This window comes from Ctenocephalides felis, unplaced genomic scaffold (assembly GCF_003426905.1).
Source record: "Ctenocephalides felis isolate EL2017-DRISC unplaced genomic scaffold, ASM342690v1 CF-g0.4_SCAFFOLD_01630, whole genome shotgun sequence".
Taxonomy (NCBI): Eukaryota; Metazoa; Arthropoda; class Insecta; order Siphonaptera; family Pulicidae; genus Ctenocephalides; species Ctenocephalides felis.
This window is the reverse complement of record NW_020537784.1, coordinates 1-18,552: the sequence shown is the minus strand read 5'-3', so window position 1 is coordinate 18,552 and position 18,552 is coordinate 1. Positions and strand designations below refer to the sequence as shown.

Genomic DNA, 18,552 nt, shown 5'->3' with positions numbered 1-18,552 from the left:
TATAGCCGGGCGTATTGCACGCATAAATTCAATGCAACTCATCAATCTATTTTTAAGCCATTTCTACCGACTGGACTACTAATAGTTCTAAAATGAACTCGTGTCGCAGTAGTCGCAGATGGCGTGTGCCATGATTTTAGATTCCAGTAATCCCTGGACAGTAACTGACAATGGTGACTCTGTTTGGTTTTTAAACCAGCTGGCACTTTGTGAAACATGCTCTCAAAGGCTACGGTGTTGCCCTATATTCGGCAAACGTTCCACTATATTTAGACTAATAGGGTAATAATGTTTTGAAAATATGAATTAAGCAATCGGCACTTGTTTTTTTTTAACTTCCCGAAGGAGAAGTTTATGTTTTCATCAAAAAATCCGAATCGCTAATTTTATGTTTTCTCGACGTTTCAAGCCATTCTGAATCGAATGAGACCTAATTTGGAAAAAGTATGTATGTGTGTGTGTAAACAGATTTTTTGCCGTAAATCGACGTTTTCTCGAAAACGGCTGGACCGATTTCAAAAATTTAAAAGCCACTAGATGTATCTCGATGAGGACTATTGTTTGTCAGTTTTGTGAGACGATCGGCCAAGCCGTTTCTTTATAAATCGAGGAAAAGTGAAAAAATTTTCGTCTACGTTTTAGCCCGCAATTCTGAATCGATTCTGAAAATTCAAGAACCGTTCGAAAGATATTGGTTGGTAATCGTGCTGATTAGTTTTTGGTAGAGATCGGCCTGGCCGTTTTCTTGTAATAAAGTTTTTTTAAAAAAAAATTCGACGATTTTTATATATTTTTTTTGCGGTAGATATCATAGTCTTCTAGATCAGGCATCGGCAACCTACGGCACGCGTGCCAGGCTTGGCACGCGAAGGGATTCTGAATGGCACGCTACAAAGGAATTAGGAAAATCGCAAATATATCGAGACGAAGTGATTTTTAAATAAGAGAAAATGTTGAAAATAAGAGAGAAAGTTTGATTATAATGTGGTTCGCTAATTTCATGAAAATCTGCGCGAAGGTTGATTGAGACCGCATTCGGAGTAAAAGGGATGAAACATGTGCAGTGCCGAGTAGTTATCGAAGCGGCCTTCACGAAGCTGAATGCTGGAGTATCACTCGCCCCCCCCCCCTCTTTCTCGTTTATCAACTGCGAGTGCTGCGCACCATTTGCTTGTGTGCTTGTGCGGTGGGCTTAAACTTGCGCAGTTAAACTTGCATTTCGTTTGGTCGCTACTTTTCGTTCTAACTTTTTTTGTAAAGACTTGTATCTTATTGATTTTATATTTGTTATAATTCATTCGTATTTAATCAAATGGAGAGTAAGAAACAAAAATTAGATGTTCGCGGTTTTCAAGACTGTTGGACGAATGAATATGGATTTATACAACAAAAGGATCGTGCTGTATGTGCGATATGCCGCGAAAGTGTAGTATGCCGCACATCAAGTGTACAAAGACATTTCCAAACCAAACATCAGTCCACATTTAATAGCAACGATGAGAAATGTGAAACTATAAAGAAAGCTGTTTCTTGTTATAAGAAACAAATAACTTTTTTTTGTGGAATGACTGGAACGAAGGCTAAAGCGACAGAATGCAGCTTCGCAATTGCTCATTGCATAGCTGCCAAAGGCAAACCCTTTACAGATGGAGAATATATAAAGGAAATTTTTATAAAAAGTGCTGAAAAGTTGTTTAGCGATTTACCTAACCAACAAACCATATTATCCCGAATTCAAGAAATACCGGCTTCTGCGCGAACAATTGAAAGAAGAATAACTGAAATGGCAGACAATGTAACAACAAAACAGAATGCTGGATTACAAGAAGCTGTTTCATTTAGTGTTGCTGTTGATGAAAGTACCGACGTAAATGATATTGCGCGGCTTGCGGTATTTGCACGGTATTGTAATAAAGATCAAGTTAATGAAGAATTGTGTACTTTGATTCCTCTGTATGGGACAACTAAGGGGGAGGATATTCTTTCTTCATTCATAAGTTATTTTGACAGCAAGAACATTAATGTCAAAAAAATATTTTCTGTAACTACTGACGGCGCAGCTGCAATGATTGGCAAAGATAGAGGATTTGTCAAACTTCTTGAAAATCATATTGGACATAAAATATTGAACTTCCATTGTATAATACACCAGGAAAGTTTAGTTGCCAAAATTTCGTCACAGCGCTTAATTCCTGTAATGAATACTGTTGTTAAAATAGTTAATTTTATAATGTCTCGCTCTTCACTAACACACAGACAATTTAAATCTCTTTTAGAAGAAATGGAAAGTGAATATGTTGACCTTCCCTCATACAGCCATGTTCGTTGGCTTAGTCGGGGAAATGTCTTAAATAAGTTTGTGTCATGTCTGGAACCCATCAAAGTTTTTCTTAACGAAAAGGAACAACATTTCCCCGAATTGAACGATGAAGAATGGTTAGGCAAATTAATGTTTCTGACCGATGTAACAAATCATCTAAATGAATTAAACTTGAAATTGCAAGGAAAGCGCCAAACGGTGCTCGAATTATTTGAATATTGGACAGCATTTGCGTCAAAATTAAATATATTTTTACGTGATATTAACACGAGCACCTACAAATACTTCCCAAATGTGAGAGCGCTTGCAAATGAATCGACCGTAAACAACAATGAACTCAAAACCTACGTTGAAGCACTTAAAGATGAATTTTGCAAAAGATGCAAAGATTTTGAAGCTTATGTGCCTATATTTTCCTTCCTCATACAGCCAGATTTAGATTCATCAACAATACCGTTCGATTGTCCAATTTTCGAGTGGATGAATGTTGATAATTTAGAAATGGAAATTATCGAACTAACATCGTCAGAATTATGGAAAACAAAATTTAAAGAACTACGAAAAAATCTAGAAGATGACTCTATAGAAAAATCGACGGTCATATTAAATTGTTGGATGTCATTGCCGGAAAGATTTATTTGTTTAAAGAAAATTGCATGCGCTCTCCTTTCAGCTTTTGGTTCCACATATCTTTGTGAACAAATTTTTTCACACATGAAAAATATTTTGAGTTCACAAAGAAGTCGTTTAACAACTGAACATTCAGAATCATGTGTGAAATTAAAAGTAACAAATTATACCCCGGATATTGAATTGTTAAGCAAAAATGTACAGGGACAAGGTTCACATTAAAATTGTTTAGTTTATGTTAGAATTGTAGGTTATTTGTTAATAAATATGTTTAAAAGATAAATTTGGTTTTAATTCATCTCTCCTAGAACCTAATTATATATTTCAGAATCAGGGGCGTAACTACCGCCGTATCAGCCATATCAGCCCCAAGCCAGAGGGGCCCCCAACGTCCGTAAGCAAATATTAATAATAAAAAAATTATTTCATAAGAATCGAATTAATCGTGAAAAATTTGTTCAGTGAAATTTAATTTCATTAAGAGAAATGTAAAATTATTGTTTTAAAGTGTATTTTTCCGGGCCATGGGGGCCCAACCAGCCCAAATATTAATAGAATCTTACGAATTTTTATCTTATTTTACAAATAACAAAAGTTAAAGTAATCATGAAAACTTCCTTGCAACTAAATTTAATTTCGAATAAAACATGAGCGTGTAAAATGTAAAAATATAAAGAGAGTTGCGATTGCGATAGAATAGAAAACTAGCATTTTATTAAGTCATTTTGTGCAAATTAAAAAATTAAAATTAATTCAGCAGTTTGCTAAATGTCTCGAAAAATTATCAAAGGAATGGAGCGTAAACGACTGTTTTCAAAAACAAAAGGCAAAGTATAGCAACCCGTAATCTTGTTTCAAACTCAACATATACTATTGCTAAATATACATATTAATTTCTGAAATTAAACAAAGTACAGAGACTTCGACTCAATTAGTATGTTCGAATAATTACAACTTGAGTAATTTAGCAAAAACACCTGTCTTCATGAAACTTTCGTCTAAATACAGTAAGATCATCTCTGTTAATTTTTATAACCAATTGTAAACACTCGAAAAATATGTCTAAAATATGAAATTCAATATTTATTATATCGCTGTCAAAATTCAATACTTTTGCTTAAATTTTTCCCGAAGTAATTTTTGCATACAATTTACCCAGTTTCAACCGCAAATGCTGAAAAAAGTTTTTCAAAAATAAAACTGATACAAAATTAGCTAATTAGTTGTAAGTCTTAGGAAACTTTGCTTGTATTTCCCGATATGTGTAAATAATCGACACAATCAATAAGAATTTAGATTTATTCCAAATTTTTTGATTTTTTAAAAGAAAAAGAGGTCCGGGGGATATAATCCGAACAGTTCTTGATTTTGAAACGAGGGCGAAAATTTTAGCACTCTTCTCCTAATTTCGAGAAATCGGCTCAGCCTATCGTTGTAAACAAACATTTTCTGGCAAAAAAATTTAAACATTTCTTTCAGGAAGTTAAATACTTCTATGATACACAAACAGCACTCAGATCATTATTGTTCATAGAAGCAGAAACTTTATCCCCAAAAAAATTTTGATACGGGGCCCCGCCAATGCACGCTACGTCCTTGTTCAGAATTAAGGCGGCACTCTGAATCATATTGGTACAGTGGCTTGGCACACCACAGTTAAAAGGTTGCCGACCCCTGTTCTAGATCATACTAAAATATTACCTACTTATCCTACGACAAGTCGTTTAATTTTGAAAATTTTTCAAAGTTTGCAAAAATTAGTATGGTCTTTTTGGCATTTGTCAAAATTAGAACTTTCATCGACGTTTGCTCCAAAACGCCTGAACCGATTTTAGATATTTAAAAAGCATTTGATGTATCTCGATGAGGATTATCGTTTCTCAGTTTTGTCCGACGATCCGCCGAGCCGTTTCTTTGTAATTTGGAAAAAAGTGTTAAACCTTTCGTCCACATTTAAGCTCATACTACCGAACCGATTTTAAAAAATCAAAAACTGTTCGAAAGATATTAGTTGGGAATATGATACTGATTAGTTTTAGGTGAAAATCCATCGAGCCGTTTTCTTGTAATTAACTATTGAAAAAAAAAATTAAGCCGATTTTTATGGAACTTTTTTTGGCGATATATATCATGGTCTTATAGAACTTACTGAAATATTACGGCCTTACGACAAGTAGTTTAATTTTAAAAATTCATCAAAGTTTGGGTAGTGTTTTTGACGTTTGCTAAAAATAAAATTAGATGATTTAGTTGGTATAACGATAGTGTACTTGGTCTTGAACATAGTAAACCATTAAAGTCCTACGGAAACTAGTTCAATTATAATTATTGATTAATTAAAATTATTTATTTTTGAAAATTTGCTTTTAGAAAATACTCCGAGTTAACGTGTTCGTTCGTTCGTTTGCAATGATGTGTAATAAATTCACTCGGAATACTTAGAATCACTCATAAATTAATTTATTTTTTATTGATTAAGTCGATTATTTGCACATATCGGGAAGTTCATGTAACTTGCCTCAAGGCTAAATACCAAACCAACTAGTTGAGTTTTATGTAAGGGATGCTGACTTCATAATGTATGCGGTAAAATATCGAATTAGAAGTAGCGTGCTAGTTATGTAGCAAAAAATTATACACGTCTAATATTCGATATTCAAACCATAGTTTTTGCTTCAGCAAAACGATATTTTTGTTACAAACACTATTATAGTTTGTCATAGATGTGTTACAAAATTCTGTTTCCTTCTTTGCTATTGAAAGTATGTATATTACACTTAATAAAATATGTTTTTAACTTAATTTAATTTAATCGGAATTTGTTATCAGTGGCATGGGTAAAACTTCATTCGTTCTCGATGTGTCAATAATCAGCTATTCGTATTCACCTGAATGTTTTTTCTTTTTAACATATTGATGCTAGTGATGGGAACTGGTCATCGGATTTATATTAAAATTGAAAGCTAAAATTTTTAAGATCTGAATGAAATGTTTGAAAATGATATGCTTTATTTTGTAAGCATATACTATATTTTTTGTTTTGTTTGATTTGTATATTTTAAATTGAGTGAGTGCATATGAACGTATATTAATTAACTTCCCGTAGGGTAAGTTATTGTAATGGGCCGAAAATCGGAATTGAAAATTTTTACATTTCTCGACGTTTTGAAGGTTTCTGAACGTTTTGGCATACTTCAGAAAAAATGGATGTGTGTGTGTGTGTGTGTGTGTGTATGTATGTATGGATACAAATTTTCGTCCACGTTTTCGGGCGTACGGATCAACCGATTTGAATGGTTTAAAAAACATTCGATTCCTATTGATAGGGAAAAGAGCTGATTAGTTTTTGGCGAAGGCAGGTCTAGCCGTTTCGGAGATACGGAGCAAAGAGTGCAGAAAATAGAAATCGAGTTTTTGAGTGAACGGAGCATCCGATTTGAATGATCTAAAAAACATTCAATTAGTAATGATTGGGAGAAGGGGTTATTAGTTTTTCGCAAAGGCAGGCCCAGCCATTCGGAGATACATAGCTAAATGTACAAAAAATGGCAGTTTTTGAGAGAACTAAGCGTCCGATTCAATTGATTCAAAAAACTTTCTGCTTGTCTTAACAAAATAATTGATTTTGGAAAAAAAATTTTTGTTCCATTTTTTTTTTTTTTTTAATTTTTATTTTTTGTATATCAAAAATAATTCAGATTTTATTTTTAATTCTGACTATAGTTTTAATATACTTTAAACAAATAATTTCAACTCTGCAATTTAGTTGATATAATTCTTATAAATATTAGACAATGTTACAATATTTATAATAATCTATTTGAAAACATTCAATATTCCTCGAACATTTCGTTACGGTACGGGAAGTTCAAGCAACAAGCAATTTGCCTTAAGGCACGATGCCATCCACCCCACTAGTTTACATTTACTTTTACATTGTCGTAAGTATGTAAAATTTTTGCTGTTTTTAATATAAGTGTATAATAATATCCAATCAATAAATCAAAAGCTTTCAATTAAGGTTGTTGCTATCGGAAATTGGAGTTATATTTTATACTAAAAACCAAACACGGCAATGATTATCTCATATGAAGCATAATGTCTCATTATTGTAAATTATTCCTTGATTTATGCTACGGCTCAAGGAATTTTATTCCGATGACGGATTCATATATTCAAAGAAATATATTATTCCAAGTTGGTGCTTTAATTTTAGTCCGATGTACATCTCTGTTGATACAAAAACTTTATATGTAGATACTTTTCATCCATTACTTCGATTACTTCATTCACTTCTGTTTAATTAATTAAAACTGAGAAAATACCGACGTGTAGAGCGACAAACATCGTCGTTAATTAAACATGCGTTATTATTATAAGGAGTTTAATTGTCTATTACGCGCCTCGAGATGTGTTGATAGTATCAAGTGCTATGAATATATTTCAATATATTGATAGGGGATGTCAAATAATACTATATACTACCGTCTACAAATTAAGAATTTGGTTTTAAATTATTCTTAATCATTCAGGAAATAATCAAAACACGGAAAATAGACTTCTCCGCATCTCATATTTCGTCCAAGTCTAAATGAAATTTTTTTACTTAAATTTAAATTGAGCCATAATTATTTTTTGCTTAAGTCTGTTTTATCCTAAAGTTTAAAATTTCTACAATTATAATTGGAATTGAACATAATAGCAGTAGTAGTTTATAAATATTGTGAGGGTTGCAGTTAAAAATGGTGTGAAGGAATACAATGATGGGTATATAAAGTATATAAAGTTCTTTGATAGAAATGGGTATAATAAGTATATAATAAGTAATTAGTCTTATTCTTCATGGTTTTATGTAACAGGGGTAAATAGTAACAGGCGCTTTTTAATGGGATTTTAAACGATATTAAATTTTGTTATCTCGATTGGGAATGTAAACCGTTCTGCATATTAATGTCATAGCTTCTGTCTCGCAGGCCTTTGCAGTGTACAGAATTGTGCAGGTCCGTCAGTTTTGACATGAAATACTATCATAAAATTTCGGTTTGCGTTATTATTATCGACTAATTTTGAATTTTATTTATTAATTTACTTCAAATATATCAATTTCTGATATTGTTCAACAATTTTGCGATTGCTATTTCGATTAATGTAAAGAAATCACGGCTGGGGTTAGTTGAAACTTGCAGAAGTTATATACACATTCAAGTGAAGATAATTGGGTGAAATGCATAGATTGTAAGCTCTGGGCACATGTAAATTTTGTTACACGAGTCACTACATCCTTTATTTGTATTAATTGCAGCCATACCATATTTTTATGTGTATTAATTATAGTTTTCGTTGATTTATGAAAAGAATTACTTAGCAACATGTCAATTTTCTCAAAATGAATAATTTAACAGAGGTAATATTGTCGTTTTTTGTCGTTACTACTTGCCCCGATAGATGTTACTAGTTGTAACATCTGCCGGGGCAAGTAGTAACAACTAGCCATAAACAAGGGATAAGTCGTAACACTGAACTTTTTCTAGAAAATGATTGTGAAATAATGAACATTAGTTCTAATGAACAAATAATTATGTGTTGGGGAAATAATTATATTGGATTCTGTAGAAGAATAGTCATATCATCTTTTCATCTTTGTCACAGAAATGTAATCAGTGGTATTTCAAAATATATTAATTAAAAAAAAAAAGCTAGAGGCTTCCTAGCTAGCAAATAATGGGTCATGCGCTCTTACAATGCGTTTATCATAGAAATATCTAAAAAAAGTTTTTGAAACAGTTCTATAAAATATAATTATATTTTAGCATAGATTTTATAAAAATGACAAAACTTAATATGTATGTACCTAAATATTAATTGGATCATTAATTCTTGCTCTTCATAATGCTTACTTTAACTCATATAAAAATAATTGTTAAGATTATTATTTCAATATTTTGTAATTTTATTTTATTAATATTCTGTTATTTACATTTATATTTTTGTATTTATGCTTAATTATTTTTTTATATACTCAACAATTTTGTATTATAAAACTTTGAATAAAGTTTTGATTGACAAAAAAAAAATAAAATAAAAATAATAATAATTTATACATTTCCTCTGGACTATTTAATTGTAGACTATAACTCGCTAAAGAAATCCGGAGATGAGGGTATCTATTCATATTTTCTACGTTAAAAAATTATCTGACCAAGTATGCAAACTTGATATATATTTTTTATTAACTTGCTATTATTATGCTTATTGTAATAACATCCTGATAAGAGAAATAGCGTATTACACCAATAGTATTACACCAATTTGCAAATGTTGAATCACGGGCTTACACAACGATTTTTTATTGCACATTTCCAAAGTTTTGTAACAGTTCCGTGAAACACAATTATATAAAATAGTTTCTCATTTATATATTCGGCTGAATTTTACTCTGTGATAAGTTAAATATTATTTCGGGGTATTTTATTAGTATAAGCCATGCCGAAATCTTATCTCGGGCGTTCATCTTGGGATCTGGTCGCGGTCACTGTAACACAATAAACATAAGGGTGGCGCTATATATTATTTCAATTCTAGAAGAGAAAGCGGTCCTTTAATCTAATAATTGATCGCCGTAAGGCTTTTTATTGTTCCAAGTCGTGTGGATGGCATTTGAATATCACACTTTTTCGAGATCATTATCATAATAGTGTTTATAGTATCGTGTTGTTCTTTGAATATCACGAAATTTATCAAGTGAATGTATTTTGAAGCTCCTAAAAATAGTCATCTATGATCGTGATACATTTTCAAAATTATGCACAATAAATGAGAAGAATAATATAACTATTTTAGTTGTATTATGACTGACATATTCGAAGAATATTATAATTAAAACTATGTCTGAATTTGTGCAGTTAAGAAATAAATGAATTTGCTGGAAAGTTGTACAGTCTCTAGCCTTTAAAAGTCATCCAGTTCATATATGGAATTTTCATTTATATTCATTTTCATAATAATTGAACGCTTAATTGAAAATAATGATATAATCGATTTAGTCATATGGTATTAATTTAATCTCCGCAATATAAATTTCAATATTCAAATATATTAGTTCTATGGCAGGGACATTCGAAGAATGTGACATTATATTTTCAATATTATGCATTTTTATAATAATTTTGTATGGAAGTAATACTACAATCACTGTTAAGTAATACTAAATTTTGTATTCAAATATGTGAGTAGTTTGATCAAGATATTCGAAGAATGTTATTTTCAATTTAAAAAAAAATCTGAAATTATGTAGTGAATTTATTCTGAAGATACTAAAAAATAGTCGCCTCTATGAGAAAAAATAAAAATATATAATTTAATATTCTCATCCATACGCATCCTTAGATTTGAGTTTTTGTGTGAGAAGAATGTAATCAGTTGTATAATATTAATTTAATCAGTAATTGTAATATATCAACTTTTAAAACCTAACCTCCAAATGGCACATACTTTGGAATATATCATTAGTTCTACTTCACGCGTTTATTATCATAGAAGCAACTCATACTATATCAAATTAGACCAACATACAAATCCAGATATGCAATTAATCAAATAACATTCTCCAACTGGAAAGCTAAAAAAAAAAGTCTGAAGACCTGCTAACTTTAAGCACAGCTCATTTTACTAAACATAGATTATTATCTACAAAGGCATTTCGATGGTGGAAGCTTATAGAAATTTGTATTTTCTGATTATCTATAATAAATAATAATATTAATAATAATATAATTTAAAAAAAATGTTATCGTAAGTGATAGCAAATTGTTGCACTTACGATAACATTGTTATTTGGCATTTGTATACAAATATTCTTAGAGTAAATTGGATTTTCGATTTGAATTTGACAAAAACTCACATGGCACAAATTTTGGCTATTTTGAAATCATTTATTTAATTACATTCTTATCTTCGATCTGATTTCCAACTAGGACCGTGTCGTGACAAGCCGGGTTTTTTTTTATAATGATTACCAAGGGTTGCTTGCATCATTACCTGGTGTTCTAGTATATTACATTTACACTCTCTGCAACTGGCACAATCAGATAACAAGGGATTTTTCTCTTTTTTTACTATCTTTTTATTTTTTGATTAATTGTGCCATACCGGGCTTGTGTAGGTATAGCATCTGATATAAATTATTTTAAACGGCGCATTGTAACGGCACCAAATTTGTAATAAAACTCACCAAGTTCTGTAATAAATCTTGAGTGCACCTCGTTGCAAAGTCGTAAACGACAAAATAAATGCTCACTTGAGTACTGATAAGATCTTAAAAGGATTTTGCTGCCTTTTAAATGATTAATTATATATTGTTTATACTTAAAAGAATATGGTAGAGACCTTTTCTAGAATAAATCGTAAAATGTCTCAAAGTAGGGTGATCCTTAATAATAATAATAAGCTATTAGTGAATTTTTTTTTGAATTATACAGCAGAATAGGACATAGATTTACTCTAATAGTAGCCCTATAAATTATAATTATAATTAATCTGTGTGTTTTAATTATTTTAATTACATAAATACTTAGTCTAATGCAGTTTACTACTGCATAATGTTTGTAAATTCGGAAATGTTTATCTTTCTTATCAATTAACTAATTAATTCAAGACTAAGTAATGTGATAAATGATTCCTTTTATATTGATGATATTTTGCGATTGAAAGATTAAAATTAATGAATTTTATCCTAAATTTAATTTTTTTCTCTACTTTAAGGACGAGCAATTACAGCAAGCAACCAAATTAACTGCAAGAGAGCGAAGATTTATCAGATTTGCATCGACGGAATTTGACAATCAATTGTACATGACACCACAAGATTTTCTAGACAGTGTGGTGGAACAAGATCCTAGACGTAAGTTAATTTTTTTTTACTATACCAAAAAAAATCATAAATGCAGAAATGCTATTAATTCATTTAAACATTTACGTCACAAATTATCGTCAAGATCTTGATTCATAAGAGGCAATTATTCTGGATTTTTTCGGAAAAATATTTAACTAAATAAATCAATAAAGAGAACATTAGATATAATTAGCTATCATTTTTCAACATAAATTGTATTTTTGTATAACTGAATTTGACAATCAATTTGTGCATGACATCCTAAGATTTTCTAGACAATGAGGTGGAAGATTCTAAACTTACGTTACGTTACGTTAATATTTTTTTACTATATTAAAAAAAATTATAAGTAAGTATTTAGTATCAATTGTATTAATCTCACTATACAGATAAATATAAAAAACTTCATTTTAATGAAATATGATTTTCACATTGATATGCTACAATATTTTCTAGACAGTGAATTGGAAGATTCTAGGCTTAACATTTTTTTATTATATTAAAAAATATATATAAATAGTCGAGACACTACAAATTTATTCGGATAAACAAGCTACATATATCGTCAAAATTTTTATAAACAAACATAAATAAAATAAAATAGAATGTTTATACATGAAAGACATGAAAGATTGTTCTGATTATATTTTTTGGATAAGGTGAACACAATAAATAAAGCACTCAATACAATCTAAAATAATAAATACAACCTAGATTAAATAACAACAAAAAAATTCAGTATCGATTTTAATAATCTCACTATACAGATAAACATAAAAAACTTCATTTCCATAAAATATGATTTTCCCGTGGATATACTACTTCATTATTGGTCATAAACCAATTGTTATTTTTCCTAATATTTTTGTACTTTGCTGAATCTGCTCTTAATTAAAATATTAGAATCAGTGACAGGTTATTGCATGTGTTTGGCAATAAAATAGAAGATTTGATTATCGATTTTGTAATTAAATCCTAATATTAATTTTCCCTTATTATTTATTTACTACTTACATCAATTACACCATACCATTAATATATATCCATAATTAATTAGCGCAATTTGCTTCTAAGTAAATGAAAATAACAAATATTGAACCAATTGTAGTATCATATATCTTAAGTTGAAATTTTTTATTATAAAATTCAACAAAGAACGCAATTATTGACTTGCGTGTTTGCTAGTTGATTTAGTTGTAGTTATTTTATTCAAATATTCAATAAAAAAGGTAATTATTCACTTGGATGTTTGCTCGTTGATTTTGTAGTTATTGGTGTATTTTATGAGTGTAATATATGTCTCGATCATGGGCAAATAAATGCTTGTCCATTAAGATTTATTTCGCACTACATCGTCTAAACTTTACTCTGCCATTACTTTCCGCCGTTAATCCGCAGCCCGCCTGAAGCGTCGACAGCTGACTTTGTCGGAGGTTCAAGCGCTTAAATCTTCGACGCCTACGCTCAAAAAAGGATCACATCAGATGTTTAGGAACCTTAGAGAAAAAGGTAAAATTTTATAAAAAAAATTCTTTCTGAAATTAATTAATATTACTTTCTTTTTGACGAAACGATTAACATATATTTTTAAATCTTAATATTATAGGATAAGGTAAAATTTTATTAGTTTTCTTTATTAATTTTAAAATCGATTAACATTTTTTTATGAAACAATTAATATATACAGTTATATATATTGAATATTTATGTATATTCTCTACGTAATTTATAGTAGTTATTATATGAATATTATAGACTGATGATATATACATATGATTAATTGATATGTACATTAGCATAATTAACTTAGTATTCAAGAGTTATAAACATTGAAAGTACAAATTTTGCTTTCTTGACAAACGTTAGAATCGCATTACATTATTCAATGACAAACTTTTACATTCATAGATATTTTAATCAATTTACCTATTTTATTAACTCATGTGTGATATGCATATTTATATAAAGTTTATGTTAAATAGTTTTAGTTAAGTTTAAGGAATTACTATTCAAATGAAAGACTTATTTAAATTAAAGGGCGTATTCTAGTCCAGAATTAAAAAAAAAATCTGTATAAGATGATTTTTAAACATTTTAATTATTTTTGGAGATGTATCTGGTTCGACCATGATGAAACTCTGCTATTTCTTCCCATTGCGAAACTTAATCGCATTTTTCTCGAAACTGCCTTTTTCGATACGATACCCACGATTTCTCAAATTGTACTTGACTAATAATTTACTTGAAATTTTATTCTTTTTTATACATTTTTTTCACTGTGAGCTGAAGTCAGTACGATCATCCACAAATTCCACAAATCGAGAATATCAAAATTGTAATAAAAATACGTTAATCAACAGCCGCTATTTAGCGAAAAACAATTATTTTAACTTGTCCGTAGTTGATATTATAGCGACATTATTCTAGATTAATAATATCTTTTTTCTTCTTTGGTTTATTTGGAGGTCAGGCGTCAATTTTTTGAGATCACCTTCTAGAATTAAAACTATAAAAAAATAAAAAATATATAAAAATATTATTTGCCTTTTTTTCACAGTCTTTCAAATATTGCATAAAATTCATGACTCTAGACTTGAATACCATATTGACAGCATTAATTCAATTACAAAATAAATTTCGATATGACATCTTGATTTGTAATGTTCATAGATAGATTAGTATTAGTTTCTATTACTGTTACTAGTATAAGATACAAAAATTTAGGAATTTGATTGGATTTAATTGGATTTTAAACTTATTCACAAAGTTTAGTTCAATAATAATTATTTGAGCTTATTATTATGTTATTTGGTTTCAGGAATAATATCTTACACGGAATATTTATTTCTGCTCTCTATATTAACAAGTAAGTAAATTAAATAATACCAACAATAATTAATAACTCGGTAATGGCATTATCAGTTTTTTAATAAACAATTTAGTATTTTTTCTTAATATTTTCCCTTTTCAGAGCCACAATCAGGATTTAAAATAGCATTTAATATGTTCGACACCGATGGTAATCAAAGAGTGGATAAAATGGAATTTTTAGTGGTAAGCGAGAATATATTTTGTAAGTATCATTTATTAGTATATATTTCTAAACTTTTCATTGCAATCATCTTCATAGTGGTATTTAATCTTCAAACTGAGATTTTGTTAATCCATTCGATGTCAATACTACTACTCATTCTGAGTATAATTATTTATATTTTATACATTTTTTCCTATACAGTATAAGTACATACTTTAATATGTTATCAATATTATATTCTTATTTTTAGCGAAGTTTTTTTACTAATAAATTAAATTGTTATATTATTTTTACATGAAATTAAATACCAAATGAATTGGTCAAGTAATCAAAACACGAAAAAATATTATGCACTTATTGCTAAAGGACAGATTTACGATTTGTATTTACAGAATTTATTTGCAATTACATACATATAATATTACATTTTTTATTCTAAAGCCTGTGTGTAGTTTTGGAAAATGCTTCTAATTTCTTGGCACTGAATGGATTCGAACGTTGTTATAATAATTGAATACATGATTTTTTCATAGTTTTAACATTTTTATTTAAATAAATATTTTTTACATTTATTCCAAATGATGCTATGTTTATCAGTTTGAAGATACGGTTCATTTTTAATATGACATAAAATTCATGTTATTTATATTAATTAAATTAAATTTCACATTTCACTCTCTTTATTATTTATATAACATAACATTATATTTAAGATTTCACTCTTTCCTACACAATTATTCGGTTTTAATTGTTTATTAAATTTTGATTAGTAAATTCAAGTTGGCATGAATTTTGCTTAAGATGTTGCATGATTTTGGTTCTTTATGGCTGCAGCACCACTCTGCACAGTTACAAAAAAGTATTTCGTCTCAAATTTATGCCAGTAGGAAATTAAATAAATAATAATATTATAAGTGGAAGCGTAATATCTAAATGTATAATTGTGGTTTATAGGGTTTGAAATATTTCATGTTTGATGCATTGTTAATATTTATATCGCTAGCGGTTCTAACATTTTTTTCAAATCACTGGTTTTAAATGAAACGTTAGCAATATACAATATATATATGCTCGTTGTTACTTTTTGTATTGTCGATACTTCAAGATCCACAGGGGCAGTTCCGCTTACGACAATCGTTAACTGCCCAAATTAAGTATTGAACCAATTTTAAAATAGTAAGGATATTATTTTAACTTAAGGCGCTATTTAGCCGAAAGTGTTGTATAAATTTTCTGCAGATCAGAAGATTGCTGGGTGGTTCAATGGAAGATCGAGAATTGGATGAAGGAACTAGAAAAGCAGTGAGTGTTCCTATCTGCCTGCATCCAAACTTTTCCTATCTCAATAAAGAGCGGTAATTTACGAAACTGTCTTACTTGCACTTTATTTAGTAAATGTTGTAGCGATATCTGTTCATTTTTAGATACACTATTGTATGTCCAAACTTTTATTTCTATTTGTATTACACCTTTTGTCTTTTGTAACTTGTCAGTATATTTTTCGAGAGACATCTTTTTTAGCATACCTATATATATATATATAGAAACAAATGATCGATTTCAATATTATGTAGATTTTGACAAATTTAATTTCATTTTACATAATATATCACACATTGAAATATTGAGTATAATTAAAATGAATAATCGAACCCTTAAATGATTCTGATAGATGCTAAGATAACAAATAGATAATAAATCTTACATATTCATAATTCTCTAATGAAAAAGCAAGTGAGCCATTTCGTCAAAAGCTCTCATTCCTACTTAATAATCTGCCTCTTAATATGTGTTGTGTCACAATATGTTATCTGTAATTGTTGATATTTGCATCCCTATTTTTGGTAAAATATAATAATAATTTTTCCAAATTCCTATCCTGTAAAATAAAGAGTTACTGGCTTATAACATAAGTGGAAAGGTACAAAAATTCTGAAAAAATATCATTTCTCTATAATTATTCTTATTATTAAAAAAAACAAATTTTAGTCGCGATAAATAAAAAATAACTAGTGGGGTGCATGGCATCGTGCCTTAAGGCAAATTGCTGGAACTTCCCTACCGTAACGAAATGTTCGAGGAATATTGAATGTTTTCAAATAGATTATTATAAATATTGTAACATTGTTTAATATTTATAAGAATTATATAAACTGAATTGCAAAGTTGAAATTATTTGTTTAAAGTATATTAGAAGAAATTAGAATTAGAAGAAGTCGGAATTAAAAATAAACTCTGAATTATTCTCGATATACAAAAAAAATTTCGAAAATAAAAATTGAAAAAAAAAGTTGAAACAATAAATTTTTTTTTTCAAAATCAATTATTTTGTCAAGACAAGCAGAAAGTTCTTTGAATCATTTAAATCGGACGCTTAGCTCTCTCAAAAACTACCATTTTTTGCACATTTAATTCTGTATCTTCGAAATGGCTGGGCCTGCCTTTGCCAAAAACTAATAAACACTTTTCCCAATCATTACTAATTCAATGGTTTTTAGGTCATTCAAATCCGATACTCCGTTCTCTCGAAAACTCAATTTCTATTTTCTGCAATTTTTGCTCTCTATCTCCGTAACTGCTGGACCTGCCTTTGCCAAAAACTAATCAGCACATCTCCCTATCAATACTAATCGAATGTTTTTTGAACCATTCAAATCGGTTGATCCGTGCGCCCGAAACGTGGACGAAAAATTGTATCCATACATACATACACACACATCCATTTTTTCTGATTTATGCCAAAATGTTCAGAAACCTTCAAAACGTCGAGAAATGTAAAAAAATTCAATTTCGATTTTCGGCCCATTACAATAACTTACCCTACGGGAAGTTATAAATTTGTAAAGTTATCCAGGTTTGTCCCCAGAAAGTTTGAGCAACTCTTTTGATTACTTTTATCGAAATTTTTAGACAATCATAATTATTGTATTTGCACGAGAATTTAACACGAGTATGTGCTAAGTATGCTATTTATTGAATATTTATTAAAACAATATTAATTATAAACATTGGTTTTATTTAACTAACTTTATCCTGACGATTCGTTGGTTTTACCAGTTGCAATAAACATATGCGAGGAAATTTCCAAACGGGACTGCGTTTCTTTTGTCATCTGCGTCTTCGGGTTAATAACCGTACACGTTTATTAATTCTCATTCCCATAAGAATAATACTTTTGAAATAAGATATACACAATACATATAATAATCAACCGTTATGTTGGCCACTTCTGGAGGATATCAGTTTCCAACCCTTCACAGATAAATATTTTACGACCGTGATACTAGACACCGACTCGAGACAACTATATTTTACTACCGCGAGTCCCACACTAAACGTAATTCTTCGTTCTTTGTCTTTATTCATGTAATGATTGTTCGTGGGGTTGATTCACATGATCCTTTATTTATATTCATTCAATACTATAATACTAAATACTATATTTATCTATACTATGTTTTATAGGCACAATTTATAAATCTACTGAAGCTATAACTTCTTTTAACTTCTTGTGGGGCGAGTTATAGTAATCATCCTTGAAATTATTTGCATATCTTCATGTTTTAGAGGTTTCTGAATATTTTGGCACACCTTGGAAAAAATTGTTGTATGTGTGTGTGTGTGTGTTTGTGTGAATGCAATAATTCATCCACGATTTCGGGCGCGTAGATCAACCGA

General features: G+C 29.5%; 1 protein-coding gene across 1 annotated transcript; it reads left to right on the top strand.

Annotated features, from left to right (window-relative positions):
* Nucleotides 1-1,312: 1,312 nt before the first annotated feature.
* Nucleotides 1,313-16,229, top strand: LOC113374188 (general transcription factor II-I repeat domain-containing protein 2B-like; the record flags this gene model as incomplete). Its single annotated transcript, XM_026614376.1, has 6 exons — nucleotides 1,313-2,917; nucleotides 11,711-11,849; nucleotides 13,239-13,349; nucleotides 14,659-14,706; nucleotides 14,812-14,894; nucleotides 16,114-16,229. Coding segments are annotated over exons 1-6 (2,102 nt in total), but the record flags the coding sequence as incomplete, so codon positions are not given.
* Between the last annotated feature and the right edge of the window lie 2,323 nt (nucleotides 16,230-18,552).